At 35.0% G+C, this 15,275-nt stretch overlaps 2 protein-coding genes across 4 annotated transcripts in view; one reads left to right on the forward strand and one right to left on the reverse strand.

Annotated features, from left to right (window-relative positions):
- krz (beta-arrestin protein kurtz) overlaps positions 1-4,033 on the reverse strand; it is an 80,410-nt gene extending 76,377 nt beyond the window's left edge. The window contains exons 1-2 of one of the 3 annotated variants that reach the window (XM_089727458.1): positions 3,563-3,999; positions 3,341-3,401 (exon numbers count right to left, since the gene is read on the reverse strand). The gene's annotated coding sequence lies outside the window, so the exon portion shown is untranslated. Of the gene's footprint in view, positions 1-3,340; positions 3,402-3,562 lie in introns of all 3 variants that reach the window. The other 2 variants (XM_028174191.2, XM_028174190.2) reach the window with 2 other exon arrangements.
- A 2,400-nt stretch (positions 4,034-6,433) lies between these two features.
- On the forward strand, positions 6,434-12,972 carry LOC114242828 (protein FAM8A1). Its single transcript, XM_028174107.2, has 4 exons — positions 6,434-6,876; positions 7,423-7,561; positions 8,722-8,848; positions 10,405-12,972. The coding sequence occupies exons 1-4, from the start codon at positions 6,549-6,551 to the stop codon at positions 10,726-10,728; spliced, it is 918 nt and encodes a 305-aa protein (XP_028029908.2). The 5' UTR covers positions 6,434-6,548; the 3' UTR covers positions 10,729-12,972.
- Positions 12,973-15,275: the final 2,303 nt, after the last annotated feature.

The raw sequence follows: 15,275 nt of genomic DNA on the forward strand, positions 1-15,275 counted from the left end.
CTTTCTACGAAAATTGCGCGGACGGAGGAGTATGAAATTTTCCACACTTATAGAGAATATAGAGAAGAAGTGCACAATGCTAATATTTTTTTAAAGTAATGCATAAAAGATACATTAAATCAATAAAGAAAACATTACACACTACATACCATGTATTTGACGCGCACACGCATGCATACTATTTATTGTCAAACTTTTGTTCTTGACGTCTGTGGTCAAATCGAGAATAGATTAAATATTGTTTTTTTTATTTTTTTATTGCTTAGATGGGTGGACGAGCTCACAGCCCACCTGATGTTAAGTGGTTACTGGAGCCCATAGACATCCACAACGTAAATGCGCCACCCACCTTGAGATACAAGTTCTAAGGTCTCAAGTATAGTAACGACGGCTGCCCCACCCTTCAAACCGAAACGCATTACTGCTTCACGGCAGAAATAGGCAGGGTGGTGGTACCCACCCGCGCGGACTCACAAGAGGTCCTACCACCAGTAATTAATATTATGTCTTAGTTAATATTTTTTATAGTGTAGTCTTGGCGAAATTTGTGATTATAGAAGTATAAAATACAATAATAATAGTGTACAAGCTTACAATTCCAATTAATTATACTCGAATTTCGACTACTGCGGGACCTCTAGTATGTATTAAGTATGTGATTTTTTTTGTATGAATGTGATACCTATATGTGGGCAAACGAACTCAAAGACTATCAGGTGGTATGTGGAGTCCATAGATATCACAACATCTGAGATCTCATTACCTAAGCATTCAGGATTATTACGCGAAAATCTCATTTAAATCTCTAAGCAAAAACATAAGTTCCACATTCGAAAGTATTTTAAACCATATAAAATTTACTATTTAAAGTAATATTTCGTGACTAATGACTTGAACACGTGTTCACGGTCGATCAAATAGGTGCTCGTGAATCACGGATCAGATAATTGACCGGCCGGACGTCTTAAGGTACAAACGATTCAGTCATTTTCATTACGAAGTTTTACGAGCACTCAGAGCTCACACATACGTCACGTTTCCGAGGATCTGGTCATATTGAAAACCTCTTTGAATTATAAGTCTCACGTCTTTTTCAATTACGTGACTAAGGATGCATACTCTCGCATACACTGTTTCAGTATTTTTTTACACGCTTTATATTAGCTTCACTTGTATGTATGTTTGTAACTGACTCTTTTAGACGCGATTTTGACCCACTTTAAACGGCCAGATTTCATTCAAACTTTGTAGATTTATCGAGGACCGATGACAATACACTAATTTGATAAGATTATTCCATTATTCAATTTGCAAAATAAGATTTTTGCCAATTTAATTTTTTTTTATCTATAGTCGATAAGCCAGGAATTGATGTTAAAGTACTTAATAGTTTTAAAAGTACGCTTTATAGAAAATTTAACTAAAAAATGAAAAATAAATAATAATTTAAAAAAACTAACACGCTTTATATAAAATTCAACTAAAAAATAGAAAATAAATTTTAACATTATTTTTTTATTGCTTAGATGTGTGGACGAGCTCACAGCCCACCTGGTGTTAAGTGATTACTGGAGCCCATAGACATCTACAACGTAAATGCGCCACACACCTTGAGATATATAAGCTGTAAGGTATCAGTATAGTCACAACGGCTGCCCCACCCTTCAAACCGAAACGCATTACTGCTTCACGGCAGAAATTGGCGGGGCGGTGGTACCTACCCGTGCGGACTCACAAGAGGTCTTACCACCAGTAATTACGCAAATTATAATTTTGCGGGTTTGATTTTTATTACACGATGTTATTCCTTCACCGTGGAAGTCAATCGTCAACATTGGGTAAGTACGTATTTCATTAGAAAAATTGGTACCCGCCTGCGGGAATCGAACATTGGTGTCGCTACATACGAATGCACCGGACGTCTTATCCTTTAGGCCACGACGACTAAAATTGATTTTTAAGATATTTACGCGACATTGACGAATCCGAAGCCACGACGGCTTTTTAAGATATTATTGAAATAATAATTCTTCTACTCATATCTGTCAGAAAAATATTTATAACTGAAATGGTTAATAACGATTTTGTTTACAGACAGTCCTCTGTACAGGGGAAACAAACGACAAACAATGATGCTCGCATGCACTTCAAGATCGTGGGCCACACGTCAGGCATCATACCGCAGCTGGCTGTTTTCCTGGAGAAGCTGGGATGACACTCATTAGATTACACATAAAATAGGCGCAGCTTGGAGGCGACAATTTGCAAGACTGTCCATTAGCTGTATCATGGTTCTGTTACATTACAACCATCAAATTATAGGCCTCAAAGTTGTATTAAGGAAAGTTGGTGTTTTTCATTCATTTGAGTCCGAGCCACAACTAATTAAGAATTATTATACATTATTATTATTACTTATTTCTTTGGATATATTATTTTTGTGTTCAGTTTACAGTATTGAACACTTGACTTAATAAAACAAAAAATAATTAATTACTACAAGCAATCATGACTAAAGGAAAAAAAAATGCTTTAACTTTTAGTCTTGATATGTACCTTAGATCCTTTTTTAATTTTATGTGTAATAGTTTATGCTAACAAATGCACAATCATCACAAATTATTTCCACCTTAAACGAATTAATGAAAGTGTATCACTTTATTTTGAATTTTTAAAATGCATGACTTCAGGATTGCCGGAAAAAACAGTATTTAAATTTTTGTTACTTGTAACAAAATTAAACCATTAAGTATTTTCAATAATTATGAATTTCCTTTAGTTCTATAACTATGTTGCATTCACTGACAAATTCACCGTCAATTGTGAGACTGACATGAGACCTTAATAAGACTATATAAAGTGGAGTCAATGTGTTTAAAGATTATACAAAATATGATTCACTATGCAAATATGCATGTATTATTTTTGGGCCAATGTTAGTCTTTTAAAATGCAGTATTTTATGATTATACAATATGAATATTTGAGAATTATCATAGGATATCTATTAATGTGAGGAGTTAACTTTAGCCAGGAGCTGGGATAACAGTTTAAAAATAAGCTGGAAGTGTGAAGGTAGTTTGAAAAAATTGTATTTAGAATCTACTCAATCTTCAATTTATATTTGTAAAATTTTTGATTTCATAAAATCATACAACTCTATTTATGTTTGGTCGCTACAGATTTATTTATGGTGGGCAGCGGCTTGGCTCTGCCCCTGGCATTGCTGACGTCCATGAGCGACGGTGACCACTTACCATCAGGTGGGCCGTATGCTCGGCTGCCTACAAAGGCAATAAAAAAAAAAAATTATATATGTTTGATAAATATGACGTACTTACTTGACTTCTTTGGAAACAGGTAGGTGATTGATTGCAATTATTGTTATATTTCAAACTTCACCTATTTAAACAATAGTTCAAATCTAAGTAAATTTAATATTCGACCGTTTATTTATTTTAAAATTACATAAAACTTTTTAAACGATACAAACACGAAAACCAGTACCACGTGAACCTAAGCGGATTAAAATTAACAACAAATGTACGCAAGCAGATACTTACATCTGAGAGTAAAGTTCCTCGTAGCAAAGCTTTACTACAACTTTTACGTCACACACTAAAAACGCAGATTTTACTGATAAGTCTCGCTGACACTGAAAATATTGTTTCTTTTTTTTGGTATTTATACACCTAACAAAAACTTGGGTACACCATCGTGTGGAACGTAAAACGCATTAAATTTGTATTAGGCTACTTCGTGTACTACCTTCCACTTCGTAGTACCACTATATCCATCCAGTCACACATCACATTACTTGAGCAAGCATAGCTCGTTTGATCACAGTAGATATACTGATATAGCATCAGGAATGTGTCATTTTCGGGTACATTCACGAACGCAAAGCAGACTTACTTCGACATTTAGCTGACTGATATTATTATTATTTTTTATTTATGGCCTGGTATGTGGACCTTTAGGCCAAAGCTGACTGACTGACAAACTTTTAAAGTTGCCAATGCCAATTTTGAAGTGTTAAACGAGTGAAAAATGAAACAGCTTTAGTAATATTAAAAGGATATGAAAAATCGACTAACCAATTTTATAAAGGAGGAAATACGCACAACTCAAATGAATTAACAGACTGGTTAACAAGGTGTGTTATGCCGGCCACTGACATGCGCGCAAATATTCGTACATTGTACGAATGTTTGCGCGCATGTGAAGGGCCGTCAAACATTCATTCGCAAACCTAGCGGCTGTGCAAATGGGTTCGCATACTCAATTTGCGAACCCGTTTGCGCTTCCTCCTACACTTGTTTACGAATGTCTCACGAATTTCTCCTCCTTTTTAATTCGTCAATAGAACATTGATAAGAAAAAGAGTTTTGAACTCTTTCCCAGACATCATTAACAGCCATGCTGTTTTTATGGGATTTCTTTTGATGAAGATACGCTACACAGTATATATTATTATACTACACGAACTATGAAAATGGCGATACGTCCGTTACCTTCGCAATCGTCGGCGCAACTGGGCAAGCGAATGTGTGGGAGACTACGCGAAGGTTCGAGGTTCGCGCGCTTTGATGTCTGTTAAAAAACCGACACAGATTGGAAAACCACGAATGTAGCGAAAACTTTTCATAATCATTCGCAAATGTCGTCCTACACTTGCGGGTTTGCGTATTCGTGCGCATGTGAGTGACCGGTGTTACTGCTAGACAGTGGCTTGGTTGGCATTGACTATACGGCCTCTGTGATATTCCTGATATTCACAATGAAAACAGAACGATAACAGTCTTTTAAAAAATGTATTTTAAGTAGGTACTGTGATTTTTATGAGAAACTTTCATGCTTTTTGTATAAACCTACTACTACTATTACTATCAACCCAGACACACCTGGTGATAAAACCTGAGCTCACGTTAATTCTCGAGAGTTTTCGCTCAGATCACTGGAGCTCTTCACCAGATTAGAACCCCGTAAGCTCTCTTACTCGCTCGGATAATCTAGTATAACTCCTCGAGGCTACTAGAATAGGCAGGAAATAAAAGTTTAAGTTTTTTTGTAGGAGGGCAAGGTGTCAAATTGTACGATTTGTTTTAAAATAGTGTTTTTCCAGGTTCCAACATCTAATAATCACGGCGTATTCACCATTAAGTATCTGTAAATGTGTAAATCAAACTTATTTATTGGAACGAAGTTCCTTACGGCAGGCTTGGAGGGGATAGGGATTTTGCTGCGCGACCGAACTGAAAAAAATGTGATAGTAAAACCGTAAGAAAAAATCCGTGGAAAAAAGTGCGTGGAATAAAACCGTTAAATGAGACGTGCGCAGGCGCGACAGTCGTATACACAAGCGAGTAGTGTATAATACCTTTCTCTTTCTCCCTCTTTATTTTCGTTCTCTCATCCCTTCTCTCTCTATTTTGTGATTATTTCTATTTCTATGTAATTTTATGTTGTCAAACAAAAATAAAGAGACATATTTTGTTATTTTAATTGATAATTTGAATTACGATTTTATTTTTATTTTACGTAATTTATTATTTCCTAAAATACTGAATGTCTTAAATACTTTCCTGTACTTAAATAAAAGCTAATCAGCAAAATTTAAGAGAAAAATCAAGAAAACCAACATAAAATTGAGGACGATTTTTTTTTTGCAAATTGTGTCGATTCTACATTAGCCGAAGGAACTTCGTTCCTACCTGGTGTCCCACGACACCACATAATTAGTTTTAAATGTAGCATCTCTGGTTCTCTCTCTTAAACCCAACTCTTAGTAGATTCCTCCCATTTTCCTGATGCGCTATTTCTTTCTAAGCTATCCCATTCAACGACTACAATATTGTTTAATCTCATGTCAAATAATTTCATTCTGATTCATTTCATTTCCCATTCTACAACCTATAGCTTCACCATTTTCTGACAATAGACTTGCTGGCTTGTCTAATAAACCAATTAAATTACCTGCTGAGAGTATAAACAGAATGTTAAACTTTTTGGCGAGAATGCGTGGAGCGTGTGTAAAATTTTTGGTTTTGTTAACTTGGTGTTTCTTCATGTTCTAATGTGTAGTAACTGTATTATATTAACTATTTAGCATCTGTGAAAATGACAAAATGTTGGAAAATTTTAAGTCGTTCGACAATTTTGACATAGCTATTCGGGTTCTTCGAAATAGTCTACCGAAGTCTTAGCAGATCATCACCATTTTACTAAGACTTTATTACAGAAGATGGGCATCTCGTTTTACTTAATTTTATCCCAATTTATTACAGTCTCAAATAAATCAACTTCACCTCGTTTCGTTTCATATCAATTCTCATATAATAAAAAATAAAAAGATCAGGCTCTATGGTGTGATACTGTTGCCTTTCCCGTTTGAAAAATGGAACTACACCACTACTGACATAATTCTGTCAATGTCAATGTACAGTTGACAAAATGGTACAAAACAAAGTTATCAGCAACATAAACTGACGTGTACTATTGCAAATAATATTGAATAAGATAATTAAATGTTTATTTGATCATTAAATAATGTTAGAAACGGAAAGACTAATTGATAATTCCGCGGAACCAACCACAAGTGCGGAACAGAGTTCAACTGAGACAACATCCGCAGAACGTGAAGCATATTTTCAGGCACTACGAATATGGATCCAACAAGCACAATTATATCAGAATTTAACGTGTTTCCCTTATTACATGGTTACATTCCAAGGTTTACAGAACCACCCCACGAACGTACCGTTACTTAATAATAATTATCAGTTTCAAGGCCAACAATTCCCATTTCAAGTTCCGAATGCACCCAGGATTGTACCAGAAGCCGCCCAACAAGTTGCTAGCTTAACTCCTGCCGAAGGTATAAACATACCTCTTTGATAATTAACCGTTGTATGTTATTTTCAATTAAAAATAAAAGGTCAGGCTCATTAAAGTCAATTCAAAGCCCTAAACTAAATTATCAAGAATGGAATATATAATGAAATCACCTTATTAACTCTAGATACATGTTCCAAGTTGCTTATTAGTAATAAATAGAGCTTCTACAAATCTGGACTATTAATATATATCTAAAACAACCTGTGGCTTATTTTCACTAGTACTTATTTATGTTAATAAGGTACTGCATGAAAGTTATAGATGTGTGATTAATACTTATATTATTTAGTATATAAATAAAAAAAATAAAAATCATTTAATTCAGACCACCTTAATATCCAATAGTCCATATGTTGTAAGTAGAGTAATACTTATTAGTATTATGTTAGTAAATAGAATTATGTTAGTAATTTTAAAATGAAAATCAAAATTAGCAAAATTATTAAATCTTTTTAACATTTAATTCATTATTTAATTTGTAAAATTTGTTTAATTTTGTTTTTACTAATTTTTATTACACTTTTAGTGATCGCTCGTCATGGTGGCTATGAATATATAATTCCACCTCTACATAAAAGGCTGATAGCTGAATTTATAGATTTTTTACTACTATTTGTATTGAAGCTACTTGTTACATTTGTTGCAGTCGATACACTGGAGATAATGTGAGTATAATAAATAGTTTTAATTGATAATATTAACTGAAAGGAGGTGGGTAAAGTTTGGACGTTTTTTAACCTTTCAAGTCATAAAAACTCAAAACCTTATTCAATTAAACTATTATGTTTATGAGAAGATTAGGTTACTATTTTTGCATAGAAGGGTGATCAAACTGGTGTAGTGTAGACATCAGAACATAAGTGCCAAAACTCACCTTGAAACACTGAAGTAGTTGTGGCCTACAGGATAGACTACCAATGTGTTCAGGTGAAGCAATACAATGGTGTTCAAACCCCACAGACAGGTACCAATTTTACTAATGAAATATATACACAATAAATGTTCACTATTGATTTCTGTGATGAATAGCATTGAAATAAAAATCAAATCCACAGAATCAGAATTTACATAATTACTGGTGGTAGGACATAATAATATTATGTGAGTCCGCACGGTTAGGAATCACCACCCTGTTATTTCTGCCATGAAGCAGTAAAGCATTATGGTTTGAAGTGTGGGGCAGCCGTTATAACTATACTGAGACCTTAGAACTTATCTCAAGGTGGGTGGTGGCATTTACGTTGTAGATGTTTATGGGCTCCGGTAACCACCTTGCACCAGATGGGCCGTGAGTTCGTCCACCCATATAAGCAATAAAAAAAAGGTACCCGTTGACGGGATTCGAACACCGGTGCATCGTTAGATACAATTACACTGGACGTCTTATCCTTTAGGCCACTTCATGAATTCCTTAGACACCCTTATAAGCCTGCTTAGTGTTAAGTAGTTACTGGAGTCTATAGACATCAATAAAAGGTAAATATCGTCACTCATCTTGGGAAAAAGGTTCAGAGTCACAATTCTAAAGTACAAAAGCTACCCTGCCCTTCAAACTAGAACTCATTAATGCTTTATAGCAGAAATGGGCAGGGCGACTTTACCAATTCGTACTGATTCACAAGGTGGCCTAGCAGCCGTGTACTATTAATCACTTATTTTATTCTAATACCTTATATCAGAGGAAAGTGAAAGGAAAATTTGAAAATTAACTATTCAACTGTTATAGAGATTTTGTCCCTAGTCTCTAATATTATTTATCTAATATAAAGAATCTTCTTTTATGAATGTTTTATTATATTTTAAAAAAGTTATTTCTTTTTTGCAGTGACACAGAAAAATTTGATTTCCAGAAATTCAGTGAATATTATGATGATTATAAATCTGCAATAGAATTCACTTCAGGAATATTGTTTCTGGAAATCGTATATAGGTTACTAGTCTGTCTATTCGAGGTTAGTATTGAATATTGTACTGAATATTGTAAATTTTTCCAGCTATGAACACAATCTGAGCATGACCTTTTTATATGTTTTTATTTTTACTACACATTTTGCTTTAACTGATAAACATTTATGAACATAGGTCATGTATGAAAATACATAACATAGAAATTTGTTACATTAAATGTTGGAGAGGATGACTCCAATCATCACTCCTCATTTTAAAACTGGGTTGGTGTGCGCCAGTAAAACCCTAACGACTGGCGATGGTCGTCGCAGTTACGTTGCTCCGTTGGCGGCCATGGTCTGGCAACCACTTAAATCCCTCCTACGACTCGGCGGCGACGGATCGGTTCATATAGTGCAGTACTAATCTTTCAATCAATAGATCCGATGCTAGTTTGCTGATTGCCCGAGTAGAGGAGGGATCTCTCAGTCATTTGGACCGTCATTCCAGTACGGTTCTTATTGACCATAGCTTTAATCTCCAGGTCTGAGGGCGGTTTCTTGTTCATTATCCACTTCGATAAAGCGGCACGACACGAGAACCCTCTCATCGTGGCCGCCGGTAACTACATTCCCGATCCTGCGGAAAGAATGGAAAGCAGTCGACGTCGCCCCAAACACGTCATTTCGGATCCTCCCGATCCAATAACGGTGCTTTTAGGTACCTCAAGCACCGGTCACCGTTCTCGTCGGACCCGTCGCTTGCGACGAAGGGCTCGTCGGGTAAATTAACCCTCAGACACAGGTCGCGTTTCCGATCCGGTGGTAGATTCTGCGAAGCACGGCTCTTGCTAGGGTTCGTGTTAGCAACGTAGTCAGGTTTGAGCCCCGCGAGCTCACCTACTAGTTAAGGTTACGCTGAAATAGCCTATCAAGGCTATCAGCTTAGGTAGGAAAAAAAAAAGTTCATTATGCATACTCCTAGTAGCTGGTATAAGTATCCAAGTGTCGAACAATTAGCATATCATAACGGCACTGATTATTTCTAGTAAAGTTTTAAGGTGCCTATTTCTGCCGTGAAGCAGTAATGCGTTTCGGTTTGAAGGGTGGGGCAGCCGTTGCGACTATACTTGAGACCTTAGAACCTATACCTCAAGGTGGGTGGCGCATTTACGTTGTGGATGTCTATGGACTCCAGTAACCACTTAACACCAGGTGGGTTGTGAGCTCGTCCAACCATCTAAGCAATAAAAAAAAAAGGTGTATACTACCAATTAAAAATCTTCAAAACCTGAAAGTCCAAAGTCGCGAAACCTAGATTTTGTTTACTTGAGTAAAAATGGGATTTTGAGGATTTGGGATTTCAGTTTGGGGTTATGATCTGTAATACAGGTGTGTGTGTGTGTGTGTTATTTGTCCCATTATTTTTTTGAGGAGTATGAATTTAAGTTAGCCCCCAAAAATGTATGTAATGTGATAGTTATTTACAAATTGCCTCCAAAGATGTATAAGTAACTAAATAATAAGTAACTTTAGTTACTTAGAGACTAAACAGACTAACTAAGATGTAACACAACTAAGATGTAACATTCATTTTAAAAGTGATTTTCTTTTATTTTCAGGCTATTTGTCTATGTGGGAACGTGGGTCAGATAGGAGGAGCGACACCTGGGAAAGCTTTACTAGGACTTCGTGTAGTCACTGCTTCGGCCATATTACCCGTAGAGGGACGTCCGAAAGAGACAGTAGTGCTCTACCCGGGCAGACCCTTGGGGTTTCCCCTGGCATTACTAAGATCACTGTTAAAGAATTTCTTGATTTCTCTTCTGTTCCCACTATGCGTTGTTATGTTTGTATTTAAACACAATCGTACCGGTTACGATATTGTTTGTGGTGTCATTGTAGTCGAGGAGAACATGTTCCCGCCCAGGAGAAATGCTGCATAAAAATATCTATAGCTTTTACAGTTTTATGGTTCTTAAAATAAATGTTGTACTTTATATAAAAAAAAATATAAATTATTTTCATAATGAAATGCAGTCATTTTGTGGCTTGATTACAATCGTAATATTTATGGAGAGTAGTACATAATTTCAATATTTTAATAAAGACAACTACTTACAACTAAGGACGTGAACTTATATGCGTTTTTTTTGTGAGATTATAATCACTCAAACTGCATCCATCGATCTGAAATAATACGAACTATGAAGTCTTTTTTGATGTGAAAACTTCTTTAGCCGCGTTGTACATTTTTTGGTGTAGGGGAAAATCTTATGGGTTCGCGTCACCAACATGCTAATGTTAATCTTATATCTATATTTATTATTAAATTTAATATGTGGGCTGAAAAAATCGTAGGCTCACACATAAATGGCACTACTATGATTAAATCCATGTGATTTTTAGTTAACCCTAAACTTCAATAGAAGCGTGTATAAAATTTACAGCTATGGTACTATTAGTTTGTCAGTTATATTCTTAGTGTTTTGAGTGAAGCAAATTTAATAAGTTTGAAAGAAATTGGTAAGGAATTTCGTGTGTTAATAAGGCATTGGTTTTTAGCGAAAACAATACTATTGAAGTCCTTGGCTTGATAAACATTATTCGGACTTTGCATCAGGAAAATCAACCGTTGAGAAGTGGTTTGCTAAGTTTAAACGAGGCGCAATGAGAATTGAGGACGATGCACGCAGTGGACGCCCCAAATAACCAAAGAAAATATCAAAAAAGTCCACAAAATAATTTTCGATAACCGATCGAAGTGAAGATGATTGATATATCTGAGACCCTAAAGATATCAAAGGAACGTGTTAGATATATCGTGAATGAATATTTGGGAGTCCAATCGACAGTCAGCCAAGTGTACTGCACGTGATGAACCGATTCCAAAGCGTGAAAAGACGCAAAAGTCGGCTTCCAAGGTTATGTTATCCGTATTTTGGGATGCGCATGGTATAATATTCATCGACTATCTTAAAAAGGGAGAAACAATAAACAGCGACTATTACGTAGCATTGTTGGAGCGTTTGAAGCATAAAATCGCTGGAAAACGGCCCATTTGAAGAAAAAGAAGAAAGTGCTGTTTCATCAAGACAATGCACTGTTTCACAAATCAATGAAACCGATGGCAAAATTGCATGAATTGGGCTTCCAATTGCTTCTGCATCCACCGTGTTCTCCAGATGTGGATCCCAGCGATTTTTTCTTGTTTTCAGACCTCAAAAAGATGCTCGCTGGAAAGAAAAGGGGATGGCCCATTTTAGGCCCAAAGCGGACAATAGATTATAGAAAAAATACTTAGTGCATTAATTTTGTCATAAATAAATATGCATTTACTTTCTTGCAAATAAGCGCCACTATAGTTTACAATAAGTAGTTTAAAAAAAGTAACTCTATTGAAAAAACAAGGATTTTTATTTTTGCGGGAAAAATATTGCCAGCTTCAAATCCTTTTACGTATGAAGTAAATATTTTGAGTATATAAATAAAACATATAAATAAATCATTTTAAGTATTATCATTAATCAAACGATTTTAATGGATTTTATGCACATAAAATAACATCGAAGACATACCCATTGGACTTTAACTTGTAACTATACTTGAGACCTTAGAACTTATATCTCAAGGTTGGTGGCGCATTTACGTTGTAGATGTATGTGGGCTCGAGTAACCACTTAGCAACACCAGGATGGCTGTGAGCTCGCCCACCCATCTAAGCAATAAAAAAAACTTTACTAGTATTGTTATTTAAATATGTACAACTAAAACAAAAACATAAAAAATAATGTGTACTCGTAAAAAAAAGATTAAGATATAAATCAATTATCGGTTATTTAAAAAAATAATCGATATATGAATTTCATGTAATTATTTTTCTTTATACTGACAACACTGAATTTAATCTGACTGACTGATACTTCGCTTGCTGCTTGTGGTGTTGTGCTCATAGATTATACACTTAATATATTTGGTTGTGCTTGCGTACAAAATGGATGTGTTTTGATTTTTCTTCGATTTATTCTACTTTTATCAATAACGTTTCATACTACGACTAAAAAACATTGTGTGAATTGTGGTTTTACCCTGACCGAGATTTAAAACCGTGTATATGCTCTCCTTTGCTATTTTTAGATGATACTAATTGTGTATGAAGATGAAGAAAATATAGATATTTAAAGAAATAAGTGTGTTTTTATACCCTATTGGATAAAAATACATTAGGAACATCTTAAACATTAAGAAAAGAAAAGTTCTTGAAGTATCTCACAATCCGACACTTATTTATATAGAAAATTAACTTCAAAACGAGTTATTATTTTTATTATATTTTTTATAATAGTGGCGTCAATTTCAATATATTTTTTAGATATCCAATACATTTAAGAATTTGAATCAGTACATTTTTATAGTAATATTTGATGTCCATCTTGGGCCTAGCACACTATGGAGAGTGGGCATTCCCCTTTGCGCCGACGAAGAGGCGCGTTGTGATTTCGCGTCACCAATATGTGTAATAGCAGTTTGTCTGTGGCTATACGGGTGACGTACAAGTAAAAATAAATGGATTTATTAAAAAGTGATTGTATATTAATTGTTATATCAATTAAGTTGTATTTCTATTTTTTCATTTATACATTAAATAGGTAATTGTTGCTCGGAATGTCAAATTTCAAATTTTTATACTAAAATTCTAAATTAAAAGTTTTCACTTCTATCTGCAGCTCCTATGACCGCCTTTTTTGTATAATGGTACGTAACTATATGCCAAAGGTTAAACGCAATAAGTTAATGACTATTAAAACCTGAACATTTCACTTTTACAAAGATAGGTATTCAATTTCTTTTTTATGATCCATGGCAGTTTTGAAAAATGAATTGAAACTTAAATAACAACATGTACAAATTATACATAGTTATATAAAAAAAAATGTATTGCTATTATAAAATTGTTAATCTAAAAATAGCAATTTCCTATAAAAATGTAAATAAAATGTAATGATGTTATTTACTTTATGATTTCTCTTTGGGTCCATGTTGATGGTATTTGTTTATTATCTATGCATGTATTTATTTGTTTAATAAAGTAAGAAAAAAAAGTGATATAAAGAGTTTGTTTTAAAATGTTCATTAATCACCCCACTGTAATAATTATTACTTTAATTAATAAGCGCTGCATTATGTGACAAAAACAGTGACATAGTGCACATATTTGTGTAATTACTTTCCCGTTTCTTAGGGATTTCTTTTTAATTTAATAGCTATTAGGAAATGGAAATGCCAGTCTGCAGCTACAATTTAATAAGATCTTAATTATTATCTTATACATGTTATAGTTGTCGAAGTCTTTTCTCCACCTATAGTAATTGCTCCAGTTATAATTTTTATAGGTTTATTTTTATTACCTACACAATGTTATTCTTTCATAGTAGAAGTTATTCGTAAACACAAACGTGTACTTAAATATGTATTTCATTAGTAAAATTGGTATTTGCCTGTGGAATTTTAATACAGGTTTAGTCGTATCGCTCGATACGAGTACACCAAGCAACTTAACCTTTAGCCCACGACTTCATAATCGTCACGATATGTGACGTGTATCTGGTAACGCCTCGATCCTAAAAGAACTATACATCTCTCAAAGCTTGTCGTCAACCAGGAGTCTGTGTGCAATCCAGGCAATCCAGTGCAATCCAGGATTCTTCGATATTATGGACACGTATCGCGACGGCCAGTAGAATCTATCGAGGAACTTGCTGTTCAGGGTAGGGTCAATGGTAAGAGATCTCGTGGACGAATCCCCATGCGCTGGACTGATCAGGTGAAAGACTGAAACACCACTTAACGAGTGCGTGCGCCAAGCCTCATTTCGCAAAATATGGAAAACATCTGTCAAGTCTTTAATAAACAAGAAGTCGCCGTGGCCTAAAAGATAAGACGTCCGGTGCATTCGTATGTAGCGATGCACCGGTGTTCGTATCAATTTTTCTAATGAAGTACGTACTTAACAAATGTTCACTATTGACTTCAACGGTGAAGGAATAACACCGTGTAATAAAAATCAAACCCGCAAAATTATAATTTGCGTAATCACTGGTGGTAGGACCTCTTGTGAGTCCGCACGGGTAGGTAACGCCACCCCGCCTATTTCTGCCGTGAAGCAGTAATGCGTTTCGGTTTGAAGGGTGGGGTAGCCGTTGTAACTATACTGAGACCTTAGAACTTATATCTCAAGGTTGGTGGTGCATTTCCATTGTACATGTCTATGGGCTCCAGTAACCACTTAACAACAGGTGGGCTGTGAGCTCGTCCACCCATCTAAGCAATAAATAAAAAAATATGAGTAGATTTACTGCAATATCATGCGGCAGATTCAAAGAACTCTTTACGAAGCTTCGAACCATTCGAATTGTATATTAGTTTTTTACTTAGTTTTTACTCTACGACTCTTAACAACACCTTTAGGTTTTTTTAAAAGTCTAAAATTTAA

The sequence above is a fragment of the Bombyx mandarina genome, chromosome 05 (genome assembly GCF_030267445.1).
Source record: "Bombyx mandarina strain Sakado chromosome 05, ASM3026744v2".
Taxonomy (NCBI): Eukaryota; Metazoa; Arthropoda; class Insecta; order Lepidoptera; family Bombycidae; genus Bombyx; species Bombyx mandarina.